The sequence below is a fragment of the Nomascus leucogenys genome, chromosome 3, assembly GCF_006542625.1.
Source record: "Nomascus leucogenys isolate Asia chromosome 3, Asia_NLE_v1, whole genome shotgun sequence".
Taxonomy (NCBI): Eukaryota; Metazoa; Chordata; class Mammalia; order Primates; family Hylobatidae; genus Nomascus; species Nomascus leucogenys.
In genome coordinates, this window is record NC_044383.1 from 146,363,669 (window position 1) to 146,380,662 (window position 16,994).

Consider the following 16,994-nt stretch of genomic DNA (forward strand, 5'->3'; position numbering starts at 1 on the left):
CTGGGACATGCACAAACTAGAATCATTATTGTCAGCATCCGAAGACGTTTTAACTAATCCAGTTATTCTCCAGACAAATTAGAAGCTGCATGTTTTCATTTGGAAACTAGGATTTTGTAAGATACATGCGGGCCAAAGAGCATGTCCAGGCAGAGTTTATAAGAGCCAGGCCTTCCCTGGTTGCTTCCTTGGGAAAATCTCCACCATTTGCTTCTCCATCTGAGCCCTGAGCTCACTCTCTTACCTCGGTGACGATGGAGGAGCCAGGCGTCTGATACACCCAGCCGTCCTGGCAGGGGCCCAGTGGCAGGCGGCTCCTGTCGGTGTCCAGGCTGGCCAGGGGGTCCACGCAGCCGAAGGCGCTCTGGTTCCAGTCCACCTCGTAGCGCCTACACTGTCTTGGGGAGGCCTCGCCCCCAGGTGCTGGGCCCGGCACCGTGTAGTTCAGTTCCTCTGCAGGACTCCAGCCGCAGCGCAGACTCAGCTCGGCCACTCCGGGGCTCCGGCAGCGGTGGTCAGGGGTGAAGCCCAGGAAGACGATGCCCACGTAGATGGGCGTGAAGGCAGCCGAGAGCAGAGCCAAGAGGAAAAACATTTGCTTCTGGAAAAAGTGAAACTCCCCTCCATGCTCCAGGACATCGTCCACGGTGGTGGGCATGATCCTGCAGGCAGGCGGGCCCGAGGCTGCCCGACCTGCCCGGAGCGAGGCTGAGAGCGGCTGCAGCCAGCTCAGCACAAACCCTGGCCAGAAGTCAAAGAGGGGAGTTTACCTCTGCAAGTGACCAGCCTTCAGGGCAGGCCTTTCCTTGGTCCAGCTGACTTCAAAGGTGCACCCCTCCAGCGGGGGTGCGTGTCCTTCTGCACTTCCCAAATGCCCTGAGCTCACTCCCAGGATGCCTGTCGTGTTTATTGTAACAGGTTCTCCACAGGCTTGTCGGTGCCGCACGCCAGCAGCACAAACAACCCGCCCTCTGTGTCCCACCGCAGGGAATCTGAGTGCTGGCCCATATCACAGCCCAGTAATCTTCCCGTAGTGCCCCGAGCAGCCAGGAGCTTAATATACTCCTATCTCATGCGCACCGCCAGCTTTTCTTCAAGGCGCTATGGAGAAAACACACGTGTTTGGCCACAAGGCCCAGCGTGATGTGAACCAGGATCTGGGTCAGAACCCTGGTCCAGATTCGAAGTGGGTTGCAAGCCTGACTGCTGGGCTCATTCTCCAACCAACAACAAGAGCCGTCGGGATACATGCTGGGGCTGCTTGTTTTGATGTTGTCCAGATTTTATAACTCTGCTTTTTAGAAGTGTTTGCTCCAATCTGGTATTCCTGCGTTTCAACCCTGAAGTGTCCTTGCCCTTAACCCATCTGGAGGGAAAGAGTGAAGTGTTCACGTCGCAGACAGGTCAAGTGTAAATGCAGGCAGGTGTGTCTAAGCCACTATCTTTGTGTCCTGGATTTTTCTGTCCAGGTCCGTTGGGGCTCAGAAATCCATGCCCCAAGATGAAGGCCTCAGAAGCAAAGTCTCTCTCTCTGACCTTCTCCTGCCGTCCCGTCTCTTCTCTCATCCATCATTCTCCCCCAGGGCAAGCCATAGAAGTGAGAATCCTTCTTCCCCAAAGCAGCTCGTGGAAACCAGACTCTTTTCTCCCCAAAGCCAGCCAGAAAGCCTAGAAATAGCACTGTAACTTCCCCGCTGCCTTTCTGTGTAACAGTGGGCCGTAAAGAAATCCAGACCCGCATTCCAGAGGAGTCCTGTCCCTGGTGCCTGGAGGAAGGAGTGCTGCACAGAGAGGCCAAGACGGATCTGAAGAGACAAGGCTTGCTGGGATTTCCCCTCAGCCTGTGCACATGAGCTGCTGCCCTTTATGTCCAGCCACAGTTCTGTACTGCCGTCCGGTTTTCCCTGTATCTGTGGGTCTTCATTCTGAAGTCTCCTGTGTCATGTAAAACTGTGATCAAATAAATTTGTCATGCTTTTCTCTTGTTAACCTGTCTTTTGTTATAGGGGTGTTGGCCGTGAGCCTTAGGATAAGGAAGAAAGGGATCACCCCTTTCTGCTCTCACACATCAGGGGCGTCTCTTCAGGATGATGTTGTTGCATCTAAATGCAAGACAAACAGGAAATTTGTCTTTCCTGGTGGACAAAGGATCCTTAATACATCGTGATCCTGCCAAGCAGAGAAGGTGGCCTGCTGACATATCTGCAAACTAAATACCAGAAAGTTAACCCAGTCTTCCTCCTTCTCCTTCTTTTTTCTATTGAATAGTCAGTGGGTGTAATAGCGTAGTCTAAAAGGAGCAACCCACGGGGTCTTTCTCCTTGCTGCAGCTGCAGGCTTCTTATTTTCTTAAAAAAGCAAAAAGCAGGGTGCCGGCAAGGACATCCATTGACCTCCACTGCGGCTGTGTTGGGCACACAGAGGCACTCTGCTTCATGGTGCCCTGGGCTGCTGCCAGCTCCGTTTGCTCTGAGCTGAATGAGGGGGCTCAGTTCTGTTTAGGGACTTCCCATTCGCAGCCAGCATCGTGAGTGCATGAGCCGGAAGCCAAGGCTGCTCAGTCTGCACCTGTTCCCTGTCAAAGAGCTGTAGGAGGGCGAGTTAAAGAGTTAAAAAGTGACAGAAGTTGTCAAACTTTACTCCACCACAGGGGCCCAGAGATGCTCCTGACTGCCTCTTACAAGAAATTTGCAGACATATGCACTTGGGTTTGACTCACTTGACATGGCAAAACATCAGATATTCACGTCATGAGCGAGGGGCATGAGGTAAGGGCCAGAAGAGCTTTGCTGGCCAATGGGAAACAATATTGAAATTCGCTACAAATTACTCAGAGGGAACAATCAGATAAGGAGAAGTTCAGACCTCAGGTTGCTTACAGCAATGCGTTTACACGGTCATTAACATTGTTCTATGGATGCACGAGTCACAGCACAGCTGCCATAAAATCAATCCCACTAGGTGACAGGCCCTACAGAGAAGCCACATGGGCAGTGAGCAACTCAGGGAAAGAAACCACAGAGAGGAGGGGTAGACACCCTACGGTTTGAGTCCACGTATCTTGGGAAATTGTCACTTCTTTTATGGGGGTGTTTACATATTCAGAAGCACGACTGGAGTGTAATCTGATCATTTAATCCATATAACCTGGTAATATATTAATTAATGTCAGAAGTATTTCTCAACCTCTTATCAGGTTTCTCTGCAATGTAAATAAATATTGCCCCAGTGTACCACCCTCTCTGCAGCACTGAGGAAGGCCAGTTGTGCCCAGACTAACCTTCTCGGCCCCCTGCACAAGAAGACAAGGGGGCAGTAAGGGTGGGAAGTTAGAATGGATGAGTCCTACCTACCCCATGGCAAGCCACGCATCAGGTACTTAGAAGATGACAGGGCAGAAGCAGTGAGACCCATCAGCAATGGAACTTAGGCTTTTGGGTCATTTGTTAAGCAGGATGATTTTAGAAATCAATATCTGGTCTATTGAGGTCAATGCAACCTGCTTGGCTAAGGTGACGTCTACCTGAGACAAAAATGATAGAAATAGATTGTCTCACAGTGATAGGTGCCATCTGTCCTCTATGCAGCTACGATGGAAAGGCAGTGGGAGCAAAGGGGAGGGTCAGCAGAGCAGCAGAGCCCGGACTGTAGCCCAGCCTGGCCCTAACGTGTCCGTGTCGCCCGGGCAAGTTCTAATACCTCTTGTAACAGGGCCAGTATCCCTAAGTCAGAGAGCTGACCAATGAGATCGCATAGGACTATTACTGAGCACAGTGGCTTCAATAGCTGGAAGTTATTCACCGAGACACTTTCACCCTCTCTATTCCTCCCTTGTTTTCTTCCTTGGTGCACCCCATCCATCCGTCACATGCCTTGGTCTCTTTCCTCAACTTCCTGCTGCCCACTTGCATCACAGCAGGGTGGGCTGGGTGTAGGGCTCCTGGCCAGGCACAGTGGCAGGTGATTTGCATTGACCCAGACTTCTGGATCACAGAGCCTCCCGGAGGGAAGGCAGCTTAGAGGACAGCAGACAGCACCATCTGACACTTCAATTCCTCAACACCTGTCCCAAGTAGTTACACAGAAATGCTTTCAGTATTGGCTGAACCCAGGCTGTTGTTGGACTTTACAGATTGCTGGAAAGATCCTCCTCATAGCACAACAGGATTCATCTTCCAGAACTTTCCACACATTTGGACACTATTCTCCCTTTTGGGGTCAGGTAGATTAAGTTAAAACCTTCCTACACAGAACTTTGGATATTTGAAGCTTCCGTTTACCTCCAACTCTTGTCTTTTCAGAGTAAATGTTCCCAGCTCCCCACATAGTGAACATGCTCTTCTCACCACCACCAGGGACAGCTCTGAGCTCTGTTTTGGTTTATCTCTTGCCTCCAGGAGAGGAGTCTGGGGCCTGGCACAACACTTGGGTGGGTCGCCCGGGTGTGCTGTAGACCCAGCAGTTATCTCCTCCTGCAGAGCTGGGGCTAACATCCCTCAGTGAGTTCAGTGTGCAGAAGGCAACTCTAAACCACTTCTATTGCCATCCTGCTGAGCGAGGCTTCCGGGAGGGCTGACTAGAACTCTCCTTGGGCTTTCTTTATCAGTGTCGTTCTGATTTTATTCATTTACCTTTATTGGTTCTATTTTCCCTACAAAATGATAGCTCTGTGCTGATATCCTTTGAGGCAGGAAATTGGAATTAGCCTGGTGATGACAGGAGGAGGCATCCGTTGGGGGAAGAGGGGGCATGAGGGTGGCTAACTCGCCCCTCCTGTGGTTCCCTCTCCACTTTCCTCTTATACTCCCAGCCTTCACACCAAGCCTGCAGTTCTAGAAATCACAAAAGGACTGGACCCTGTTCTTTAAAAGGCAAAGCACGAGTCTAACACAAAACCACAGAGAGGACCCAGCAGACTTCACGGGTGTAATTTTGAAGAGCTCTAGGGAATCATTTTGTAAAAGACCCAGTTAAGTAAGTACTAAGTTTTCTTCTTCTCAGATATTCATTTTTAAAGGCTGTATTATTACTCTATGTAAAATTAAGTGTCAAGTATTTGGTTCGGCCCTGGGCTTCCAAGTTAGTGGTGGGGTTTAGGACATGCCACCCCAAAATTCAGAACCCTGGCATTTGAGAAAAGAGGCAGAGGCAGAAAGATCTCTCACGTTCCCTGTTCTTCTCTCCTGAAGCAGGTCAGTCATAGGACCTGCATTTGAGACGTGCCCTGTTAATACCTGGAGGAAAGAAACGTCCGTATCTCTGAAGACACAAGGACACAGAGAAGAGTCTGAACAAACACCCCTTGCTAAGTTTCCCCTGGTTTATTGCCATTAGATCACAGCCTGTTTGTGCAATCACACTTCCCCACACTGTCCACTCTCACCAACCTAAGCTTAAAAATATTCAGATTTCCCTGTTTCTTTGGGCCTTCTCTTCTGAAGGCTTTGGTGTCTTGTAAAATATGGGTAAATGTATATGATTTTCTTTTGTTAATCTGTCTCGCGTTAGTAAGGGCCACAGCTGTGCACCTAGCCATGGGCAAGGAAAAGCTGTTTTCTCCTTCCTCTTCCATGAGGTTAAGTGGGCAGCTGGGATGTGCTGCAGGACCAGGGCCAGGTGTGGGCCTCATGCCTATCATCCCAGTGCTTTGGGAGGCCAAGGTGGGAGGATCCCTTCAGCCCAGTAGTTCAAGACCAGCCTGGGCAACACAGTGAGACCCTATTCCTAAAAAAAATAAAAATAAAAATAAAAAAATAAAAACATGCCACAGGACCACTGCTCAGAGCTCTTGGGTCTGGCAACCCTGGACCTTCACATGGTTTTGTTTGCCAAAGCAAAGTCCTTATTAATATCCAAATACCGTTTGAGTTTTCTTGGGCATTTATCCTCTCCAGAAACCCAGGAGTGTGTCAACTTCTTGGTTGCATTGCTTTCTTCAAAGAGAGAGTGAATCCGGTAGAGATAGAAAGGATGTCCTTTACGTATCCCACAGCGGCCTCATGGAGAACGATAAGAGAACAATCATTAAAACTTTCATTGCCATAATTTTCTGCTTTTGTTTTTTAGAAGTTTGGGTTAGCAACCAATTTCCTCCTTGACCAGGTGACTATTTCCTAAGACTGTTTATCCAGAGCATTAAGGAAAACAGAGCATACCACCCTCCCACCATAGATGATAAGGGGATTCAACACAGGTGCGTGTGCTAGAGTTAAGGGAACATACTATGTTAACATGAATCTAAACTGACTTAAAAAATAGATGTCTGAAGCAAGTCTTTTAATTCACAGCAAGGCTGTGGCTCACCGCTGGAAGTGTAACTGTTGTAATCTGGCTAGAGAGGAAAGTCCATTACATTTTATTTTTTTTATGACTTCATTCAGCCTGGAGCAGGGTGAAGAGGATAAAAGAGAGAGCTGTCTTCTTAGAAAAATTGCTGATTTCAGATCAGAAGAAGGAAATCAACACCAAGAGCCTGGGACATTCTGTTGGGGAAAAAAAAAAAAAAAAGATAGCTGAGACTATTGGCTATGTTGACAGGAAAAAGGGGCCATCTGAAAATGCTCCCATTGGCCTAAAGTGGGGGAATTTGGATATAAAAAAAAAAATTAACCGCCAACAGGCTGGGAGTGGTGGCTCATACCTGTAATCCCAGCACTTTGGGAGGCTGAGGCAGGTGGATTGCTTAAGGCCAGGAGTTTGAGACCAGCCTGGCCAACCTGCTGAAACCGCATCTGTACTGAAAAATAAATACAAAAATTAGCCAGGCGTGGTGGCACGTGCCTGTAGTCCCATTTACTTGGGAGGCTGAGGTGGGAGAACTGTTTGAACCCAGGAGGTGGAGGTTGCAGTGAGCCAAGATTGCGCCACTGCACTCTAGCCTGGGTGACAGAGTGAGACTCTGTCAAAAACAAACAAACAAACAAACAAAAAAACAGCAAAAAAAATTAAGTGCAACGGATTGAAATACATGAAGTATATTTTAAAAACCTGTATGAGTTCATAATGATGTTTTTAAAATCCCACGAAATAGTCTCAGCATTGATCTGCAATAGATATTAAGTTTATTAAATGAAATGCTGATGAGAAATTTCATATTGGAGGGGTCAGGCTGACACCATCACTAAAAGTGGAAAAACTTGACATTATGGGCTGCGTGTTGTAACACAGTCGGTTACAACACACAGCATACAACCTAAAACAAACGTGAATGCACTCAAGCCTCTAAATCTGTCAGTTTACAGCATGTGTTGGGGATAAAGTAACAAGTTAAATGACAATAGAAGGAAGCAATCGGACAAATGCAGGATTCAGGACATTCTACCAATGACCTGGGTTCTCCAAGGAATCCAGGAGACTTCGGAGATGTAAAACCAGACCCAATGAGTGGACTGTGTTTGGATATAACTGTGAAAAAAGGATCTTTCAAACCATTTGAATGTGGACTGGATATTAAATGATATTAAAGAATTATTTGTAATTTTATTAGGTCTGGTCATTGTGGCCATGCTTTAAAAAAGGAGGCCTAATTAATTAGATTACATCATACTGAAGTATTTATGGGTGACATGGGACATTGCCTTCTATTTTATTTGAAATCGTTTTTTATTAATAAAAGTGAATGCAGATGGAGAAAACAAGAGTGGCAAAATTAAAGCTACAAAAATGTAGTCACTGTGACAAAGGACATTACACGTGAACCATCTCAGGCCTTCTGATCCTTGTGCCTCTGGTGGCATCCTCGGTCAGCTTTCAATGGCTTTCTTACTTTATTCGTTTCAAAAGACCTTCCTAAATCCATCCACTTGTACTTTTAGTTTTTTACTGCCTCATTTTTCCTACTGTACAAGTTGGTGTCAACGAAGTGGGATTTGCTAGAATGACCATGGCTCTGGGAAACATGTGGTTTGGGAAGAGAAAGGATAAAAGGGTGGGGGGTGAGGAACCTTTGATTCCTTGGTGGCCACGTGCTCAGCCACATGTGGAGCCACAGTTGTGCTGTGCTCAGTTACTAAAAGTGAAAGTTATCAGTGGTACTGAGAGATGGCTCCAACTCCCTGGGAGCTGGTTCACTGGATGTGTAAGGAAATGCAAACTAGGGTGAAACGTTCAATTCCTTGGTTATTGTTATATGTAACAGCTAAAATGAAACTAAAAGGCGGTGCTGGCTCAGACCTTGATGCTAGACGAAGCTCAGATTTCAGTGGATCTGAGCTTCAGCCACTGGCCTGAAAGCCACCCTCAAGGGAAAATTTATGCAGGAACAACGGAAAATATCTCTAAGATCTCTGGTCACCAGAAGGTAGTCCATGTGGGGAGAGGGCCAAACCACAAGACTATTGAAACCAGAGGCGTAGTGTGAAGGAATTATTCATTTTGTAGATCAGTATCATCAGCTTCCTCCTGAGGAGTCTTTAGTAAAAATGGATTATGACAGCAACAAATTTAGGATGAATGTCTTTGGTTTGGAACGCTGCAGAGTGGAAGAGCGTGTTTGGGTTCATGCAGTACCCACAGCTTGCTATGGAACAATCACAGGTGGCTCTAAGTGATCAGATACACAGAAGGTTATTCTCAAGGGAACAGCCAGCCTGGTGGACTGGTTACAGTCACTGTAAGGTTTGTTTATCCTGAGAAGAGGGACTGTTGTCTCCTCCTATGACTGAAGTGGAGCACCCCAGATGAAGCGGCTGACATGCTTTGCGTGCAAGCTATGTGGGACTGTCTTTTTGATGACTGTGATATTCACCTGCTAAATATGCCTGTTACTGATGTAAAGCAATATATATATATATATATATAATAGAGAGAGAGAGAGAGAGAGATGGAGTCTCACTCTGTCGCCCAGGCTGGAATACAGTGGCATGATCTTGGCTCACTGCAACCTCCGCCCCCCGGGTTCAAGCAATTCTCATGCCTCAGCCTACTGACTAGCTGGGATTACAGGCGCCTGCTGCCACGTCCAACTAATTTTTGTATTTTTAGTAGAGACAGGGTTTCACCATGCTGGCCAGGCTGGTCTTGAACTCCTGACTTCAAGTGATCCACCCGCCTCGGCCTTCCAAAGTGCTGGGATTACAGGCATGAGCCACCGCGCCCTGCCGTAAAGCAGTATTAATTGGGCATGCTAAATGGGAACCAGTGAGATGTCTGAGCCCACAGGGGAGAGTTGAAGCTGGAATGTTGGTAGGGCCAGATTCTCTCTGTGTTAGGTCTGTGTGGTGTGTGCACTGGAGCTTACATCAAAGCCTGTGAGCACCTCCCAGCTACAACTACTGGGACTTTGGACTGGAGAATTCTCATTTAAGGGGCATTTACTAACTTGGTCTCAGACATTAGTGGAAACTACTCTTATGACTGAAGGACATAAAATGATCTTAAAACATGAAATGCCCCTGCTGACTTGGGTGATATCAGAGAAATGCTCTAATGGGAATGGCAGTACCCTAGAAGAGTCCTGTAATAAAATGGAAGTGGTTTATACAGGATCATGCTGCCTGGGGAATAAAAGGAGGCGATATGAGCAGGGAGCCCATTTGCCTCTAGGACTGAATCTGGAGCTACGTGAGGAGCTTCTGGATTCTATCGTCAGTTGAACAGAGCCCTGTCAACCTCTCTCAACTGACCGACCAAGAGTTGCTTGGTTTGTGGGTGGCAGTTCCAAGGTGAACAGACACACAGTCCTGTTGGAAGGGCTACTTTGATTAAAGCAGGTTAAAACAAATCAACTTGGCGGGCTGAAATGCATGCTGTTACCTAACAGTGATGGAAGAATTGAAGGGTTGTAGAAGCTCGTGTGTTTAGGGTTTTATTGACTTTCGGGCAGCGACCAGTGTCCTGGCCATACACTCAGCAAGAGGGCCATGGAAACATGGCTATTAAAAGGACTCCCCCATGGAGCACAGCCCTGTGGAAATCTGAGGGTGCATTAAAGTAAAACAAGCCAATGCTCATCAGAACTCCCTTCCAGATTCCAATGGTGACTGGAGTCAACAAGCAGTTATCTCTGTGTCCTCCACTGAAGTGGCCAGCTGGGTCCATGAAATAAGTGGGTAGCTGCAGCAGTGCAGCGATGGGCTGAATCTAGACATGTTCTGTATAGACACTGACTCTGGTCTGGGCTTTGCTTACCCGGTGGAAGATGCAAATGCTCACCGTGCCATTCAAAAGCCAGAACAGAAGATATTCCACCAATGTGGATGGCCCAGTCACATTTCTTTAGACCAAGGAACACACTTCATAGGCTGTAATGTCCAATAATGGGCAGAGCGAGTCTCCTCAGGGTAATAGTTTGATAGAAAAGTAGAACAGGCAATTCAAACATTAGTTGTCCTAAATGGGGGGAGATGAAGACACAAAGGGCTGGCTTGCACATCTTCACAAGTGTAGTGCACACTCACCATGAGTGGGGCTAAAGGTGTGTTCCCCCAACACTTTCCTCCGTTTCCTGGTGGATCTGGGATAGAGGGGTGGGAGGATGCTGGTATGACTATGCAGTTCTTGCCAAGGGAGAAGTACACAGGTATAATGACTGCAATTTTTTTTTCCTTCCCTCTCCACATCACATTAACTTTTTTTCCTCTACCTGATGCAGGGGTCATAGGCCCAGGGCTGCAATTATAAGTACTGACAGCAGGGATGATTCCTAGGCAGGAAACTGTCACTATGTTTTTAAAACTTGTGTCAGAATTCCCAAGGGCCTGATGGGGATGGATTGTGCCTTCACCCCATCTGGCAAACTGGGGCTAACACGGAATGAAGCTATCTTATTTGGTGGTAAGTATAGCCCACTGCTTTGTATCTTGTCTGAATGGAGTGGACCCAGGGGGAGGCACTTGCTACACCAGTAATGCTCCCAGCAGTCTAGACCAGAACAGTGGCTGATCCGAGTGTCCCTTCCAAGGGTGGAAACATTTGGGTCTAAACAAAGAGAAGGAGAAATCATAGCTGAGGGTAAAGGAGTGAATAAAAGGCTCCTGTAATGAGGGAGGTCTCATATTATAGTAACACTGAAAATGCTTCAGAGCAAGAGATATCATTGCCTCTTAGCTCAATTATCCCAGATGCCCAGAAGGGTAAAGCTATGTGTTTGCGGAGGCCACTCCTGCTTTTGAATCCCTACAGGACAGGGTGGAAGCCTGCAAATCTGAGTAGCCCCACCCTGGGAGACATTTCCATAAGATATGATGATGGACTGGACTAACTATTAATGAATGAATGGGATTCTAGTCATGTGACAGTATCTTTCGAGTTGTATATCATTTTGCTGTAAGAGATCTGTGGCCAGAGACAGGGGGCGGATTGTGATACTGTACTATAATAAGAAATCTCTGTTGGTCTCTGCCCCCAGTTCCTGGCACAGACCTCCTAAAACCCTTGTAATTTCCTGAGCAATAGGGATGCTAGATGCATCTTTTGTTCTGATGTTTGGTCTTTGACTCTGGTTCCTGACACAAAACTCCTCACCCCTGGAATTTTCCTGGGTGACAGGAGTGTCTTTTGTTCTAATGGAGCCATTCCTGGTGGAATCCTGCATGGGGGCTGGTCGCCAGAAAGACCAAGCCATCTCCTCTGGGAAGAGAAGAGGGGCTGGAAATGGAGTTAATAATCAATGACACATATGTGATGAAGCTGCCATAAAAATCCCTGAACTGCAGGGTGTGGAGAGCTTCTGGGTTGGTGGACATGGGGGAGTGCCTGGAGGGAGGGAAGGTTCCCTCTGTGCCCCTTCCCCATGCCCTACCCTGTGTATCTCTCCATCTGGTGCTCATCTGTATCCTTTACAATGTCCTTGATATTAGCAGTAAACTGGTAAATATAAGTCAACTGTTCCCCGGAGTTCCATGAGATGCTTCAGCAAATGAATCAAACCTGAGGCGGGAGTCGTGGGAACTCCTGATTTATAGCTGATCCATTGGAAGTTCTGGAGGCCCAGCCTTGCAATTGGCATCACACGGGCAGTTTTGTGGGACTGGGCCCTTAACCTGTGGATGGCAACTCCCAGTAGATACTGTCAGAATTGATGTGTGGGGAAAAACCCGGACATCTGGTCACAGAAGTGTTCTGTGCTGTGCTGAGAGCATATGAGGGGAAATCAGTTTGCTTGTGTTTTCCTGCCACGTAACAGAGCCTCTTCTGGGAGAACCTGGGATTCTCTTCTTTCAAGCCTGATGGACACGAAGGACTTCATCTCCCTGGGTCCTTCCTTCTACACGGGATTTTCTGTTTGAAGGCTTTTAAGCACAATCACCATGGAAAAAAAGGACAGAAGGTTACTGTTGGATTCCTCCAAAATATATGTTGAAGTCCTAACCCCCAGCACCTCAGATGTGACCCTGTTTGGAGACAGGGCTGTTACAGATGTAATTACTTGAGGTCCTGCTGGGGTAGGTGGGCCACTGGTCCGATGTGCCTGGTGTCCTTACAAGAAGAGGAGAAGAGACATATGCACACGGCCGTGGAGACGCAGGCAGAGGCTGGAGTGCTGCAGCTGTGAGCTAGGGAACACCAGGGATCCACGTCCACCCCAGGAGCTGGGAGAGGCAAGGAAGCATTCTCCCTTACAGATTTCAGGGGCAGCATGGCCCTGCTGACACCTTGGTATCAGACTTCTGGACTCTAGAACCATAGGAGAATAAATTTCTGTTGGCTCCAGCCACCCAGTTTGCGGTCCTTTGTCACGGCAGCCCTAGAAGCCAACACAACTATGGCAGGGGGTTCCAGAATCTAGTAGTAATTCTGTGATGTGCTTCACGGCAAGGCAGGGAGCATCTTTGCTGATCGGCTTCTCGCCGAAACCTCCAGGCCCTCATAGTCTCACTCCTGTATTCCTAGGGACAAAGCCTGCTGTAGTCTGAATGTTGGAGTCCCCACCAAATTCATATGTTGGAAACTGATGCCCAATGTGATAGTATTAAGAGGTGAGGCCTCTGGGAAGTGATTAAGTCACAAGGACCCCACCCTCGTAAATGGGATTAGCGCCCTTATAAAGAGACTTGAGTGAGCTTCCTTGCCCTTGCTGCCATGTGAGGAGGCAGCAACAGGACACCATCTATGAAACCCTCATAAGACCCTTAATCTGTTGGCACCTTGACCTTGCACTTTTGAGCCTTCTGAACTGTGAGCAATACATTTCGGTTGTTTATGAATTGCCCAGTTTAAGGTATTTTGTTACAGCAGCTCAAACAGATTAAGACAGAGCCCAGCCAAGCACCCCCTCCTTGGCTTGCTCTGCTCCTTCCTTTTGCTGCCTCTCCCCTCATTAAGGAGCGGGAAGGGAGAAACAAGGGATAAACAAGCATGGCGATGGATTGGTCCTAGACTGACACGGATGATGTATGCATCAGAGATTTCCTGGGCCTTGCTCTGACTTTGGTCTTCCAGCAGTGCGCAGGCCCGCTCTGCCCCACTCTGCCCTGCTCTGCCCCGCTGGCCTCAGCCTTCCTCTTTCATCGTTGTTCACCTCACTCCCATCCACCTTCTTCCCTTGTTCCCAAACCTATCCTGATGAGAAATTTGAATTCTGTTTTAAGGAAAGACCTTCCAATGCAGTGTGGAGTGAGGGCCATTCCCACATATATACACACTCCATACTCGTTTGAAGCGATTTTGTGAATTACAAAACCACAGTAATTGTCAGGAGTAGTGGCATGTCTTAGCAGGAAATGTTGAATGGAATCACAAAAACTTGAGAATAAGAACAATAAAAAGAGGGGATGTGCTGACATTTTTGAAAGCCCTAAAATAATTTGGTGCCCATAGTGGGAACCTTGTCATACTTATTTACATAGTATGGAAGGCTATTTGACAAAAAAATCAAATGAGGTATAGGAATAGTAACTCATTATAAATTGGGGACAATAAAGCCAAATTCCACTGGATTTTAGTTATACAAATGATTCTCTAGTCCCTAAATTAGGGATATAAAAGTCCATAGGCAGCTTTGGGGCTGAAAGAGGTTCAGCAAGCATCTTGCTGTATAATGGTGCAAGTCCTGACCCAGAAAAGAATCTGTACTTTGTCCCAGATGGGCTATAACTTGCTCTGTGACTACCACATGTGTGTTCTGGCAGAGATTCATAGGCAGGCAGAGGAGTGGGGAAGCTTCATAGCAGAAAAGCGAAGGTGTCAGGTGTGTGCTGACTGGAGGCTGCTGGCCGGGGAAGCTAGAAGGAAGTGGGCTATCCAGAGGTGGTGCATCCATCCTCTGCAGTTGGTTAGGGCACTTAGTTCACTCTCTCCAGTTGGGGCTGATTGCAGAGTTCTAACTTTATATGTGGTCTGGCCACTGTCCATGTGTATATTCAGTCTCTCCCAAGCTAGTCATCTGGTAAGTGACCAGTAAGCTTTAGTTACTCAATACAAAGAAACCAAACCGGCATTAGATGAGGAGAGAGTTCCATCTAGAGCTCTAACACTGTGATGGTGGAAGCAGTCCCAAAGAACGATAGCCTGTGATACTGTGCTTGGGGGTGTGGTCTTCCGGTCTCAGCAGTCCCAAAGAATGATAGCCTGTGATACCATGCTTGGGGGTGTGGTCTTCCGGTCTCATCAGAAAAAATACAGAGCTCAGAGCAGAATCACATGGAAGCAGCTCTCTCCTAGACTCTCCTAGATGTTAGGTCTCTGAGGTCATAGTCATGCAGTCAGCAATCAAACCTACCTGGTTAATTAGAGAAACACAGCCCCATTGATGTAAGAGAGAAGTCTGGTAAGCCTTCTTATGGAAACTTCTTTACCTATTTTCCCTTCAAATATTGTTTCTGCTCCATTCTCTCAACTTTCTCTCAACTGGAATCTTTCCATAAATAAGTTGGAGCTGTTCATTCTTTTCTCCATTTCTTTTCACTTTTTGTCTATATTTTCTATCTCTTTAGTTCTCTGGGTCAAAGTCTATTTTGTGTTCTCAGATGTAGTTTCGGCTCACTAGTTTTCCCTTCTGTTGTGTTTGGCTTACAGTCTAACTTGTCTGTGGCATTTTACTTTAATGGCTGAATTTGTACTTATGGTGTTTTTTCAATCTCCTTGTTCTTTTTAAATGTAATTTTGTATTCTTGTATTACACATTAAATACTTCCTTTATATACTCAAACTTTGAAAACAGACCCACTTAAAATATTTTTCACATTCCCTTATTTTTGTGTTCCTGGGAGTGAGTTACCCCCAACTCTTAGCTTTATTTGGGAAACTCAGTTTCAGCTTCTCATCACATACAGGCTTGAGGCCACAAATTCTGTTTCTCCTTGAGTACTAAACTCCAGTGCCAAGGGATTCACTGCACCCCATTGGCTCAAATCATGTTGAAACTCAAGAGCCACCTCTCTGATTTCAGTTTCCTTCTATGACTCTGTGACTCTGGGACCTTTCTTGCTTTTGAGCTCTCTTTCCCACAACGGTTCTATTCAGCATTTCTCTGTGGGAGGAGCAGCCAGGTCTGCTCAGTGTCACATGCTAATCAGTGTCGATAAACATTTGTAATGCACCTACTGTATGCCCACTGGGGCTAGGCACTGAGGATACAGAAATAAAAAAGGCATGGGCTTTTCCCTCAAGAAACTTATAGTCCAAAGGACCAGACAGCAAGTGAACCAACATTTATAATAAAATACAAGATGTGCGATTGTACAAGTATTGCAGGTTTTATGGAAGTCCCAAGGAGGGGCATCTGACTCAGGCTTAAGGGGAGGTAAGGGAAAGTCAACAAAGAAAATGCATGTTCTTCTAAACAAAGATCTTATTGGAACAAATGAATGAGAAAGGGCATTTTTGTGGGGAAAGCATTTTGGCTTTATTTTCTTTTTAAATCTGTGTGTAGGCCCCAAACCCACAATCGTACACAGACATCCTTGCCTCCCTACTTCTCATAGTGTGAGGCTTTCGTGACTTACTTGTTTCCTTTCAGCACCAAAGGTATTATCTGATGAATCATTTATTCTGCAAACATCATGCAAAATAAAAATCATTTATTCAGCAAACATCATGCAAAGTTATTAAGGTCGCTTCCCAAAAGGTTAATTTTACTGCTTGGATATAGGTTATAACCTGGAAGACTTCGAATCATTGCCAACTGCCATTGTAAATATTTATGAGAGGTTTGTTCCCAATGTCTTGGGAAGCTTTATTCTGTTGTTTTTGTTTTCCTGTATACACTAACACGGATAAAGCAATATCCATGTTATGTGCCATCCGCATATTTTTGGTAAGGTATAAAAATTAGGCTGGGCATGGTAGGTCATGCCTGGGCAACATGGTGAGACCCTGTCTCTACAAAAATAAAAAAAAAAAAATTAGCCGGGCATGGTGGTTCACATCTGTAGTCCCAACTATTCGGGAGGCTGAGGTGGGAGGATTGCTTGACCCCAGGAAGTCGAGGCTGCAGTGAGCTCTTGACTGCACCATTGCACTCCAGCCTGGGTGACAGAGTGAGACCCTGTCCCAAAAAATAAAATAAAATAACAAAATGAAATAAAATTGTTTTTATATTGAGGATAAAGGATCTGGAATGAAAGAAATATACTGAACTATCTGTAGGACCATAAGATGTTTAAGCTGGATGTTACCTTGTTGAAAATGAGGTAAATCTAGGTGAAACCAGGCTTTCTTACCCTCAGTATGATTGAAATTTTGGGTCAGGTAATTCTTGGTTGTTGAGGGGTTTTTCTGTGCATTGTAGGATGTTGGGCAATGTCTCTGGTCTCTATTGATTAGGTGCCCATAGTCACGACATGCTGCATGTCCCCAGATGAGAACTACTGGTCCGGATTCTTTATTATAGAGCTAAGAAATGAAGGCTCAGAAAGGGAGGGTGATATGGCTTGGACAGCCAGTTTGAATCAGAATTTGGACCAGCACCTCTGGGTTGCTGACTTTATAAGGCTCTTCTCACAAAAATGAACTGCAACAAAACCTGCTGGCTAATATTAGCCTCTCAATCCCATTTGCATCAGAGCCCTGGGCTCAGACCCTCAGAATAATGTAGCTTCTATTGAAAAACTCAA

General features: G+C 46.4%; 1 protein-coding gene across 1 annotated transcript in view; it reads right to left on the bottom strand.

The window, feature by feature from the left end:
• The window catches only part of SLC22A2 (solute carrier family 22 member 2), a 46,076-nt gene extending 45,277 nt beyond the window's left edge, over positions 1-799 (bottom strand). The window contains exon 1 of the mRNA XM_030809931.1: positions 245-799. Coding sequence (XP_030665791.1) covers positions 245-658 — 414 coding nt within the window. The 5' untranslated portion in view covers positions 659-799. The remainder of the gene's footprint in view (positions 1-244) is intronic.
• Positions 800-16,994: the final 16,195 nt, after the last annotated feature.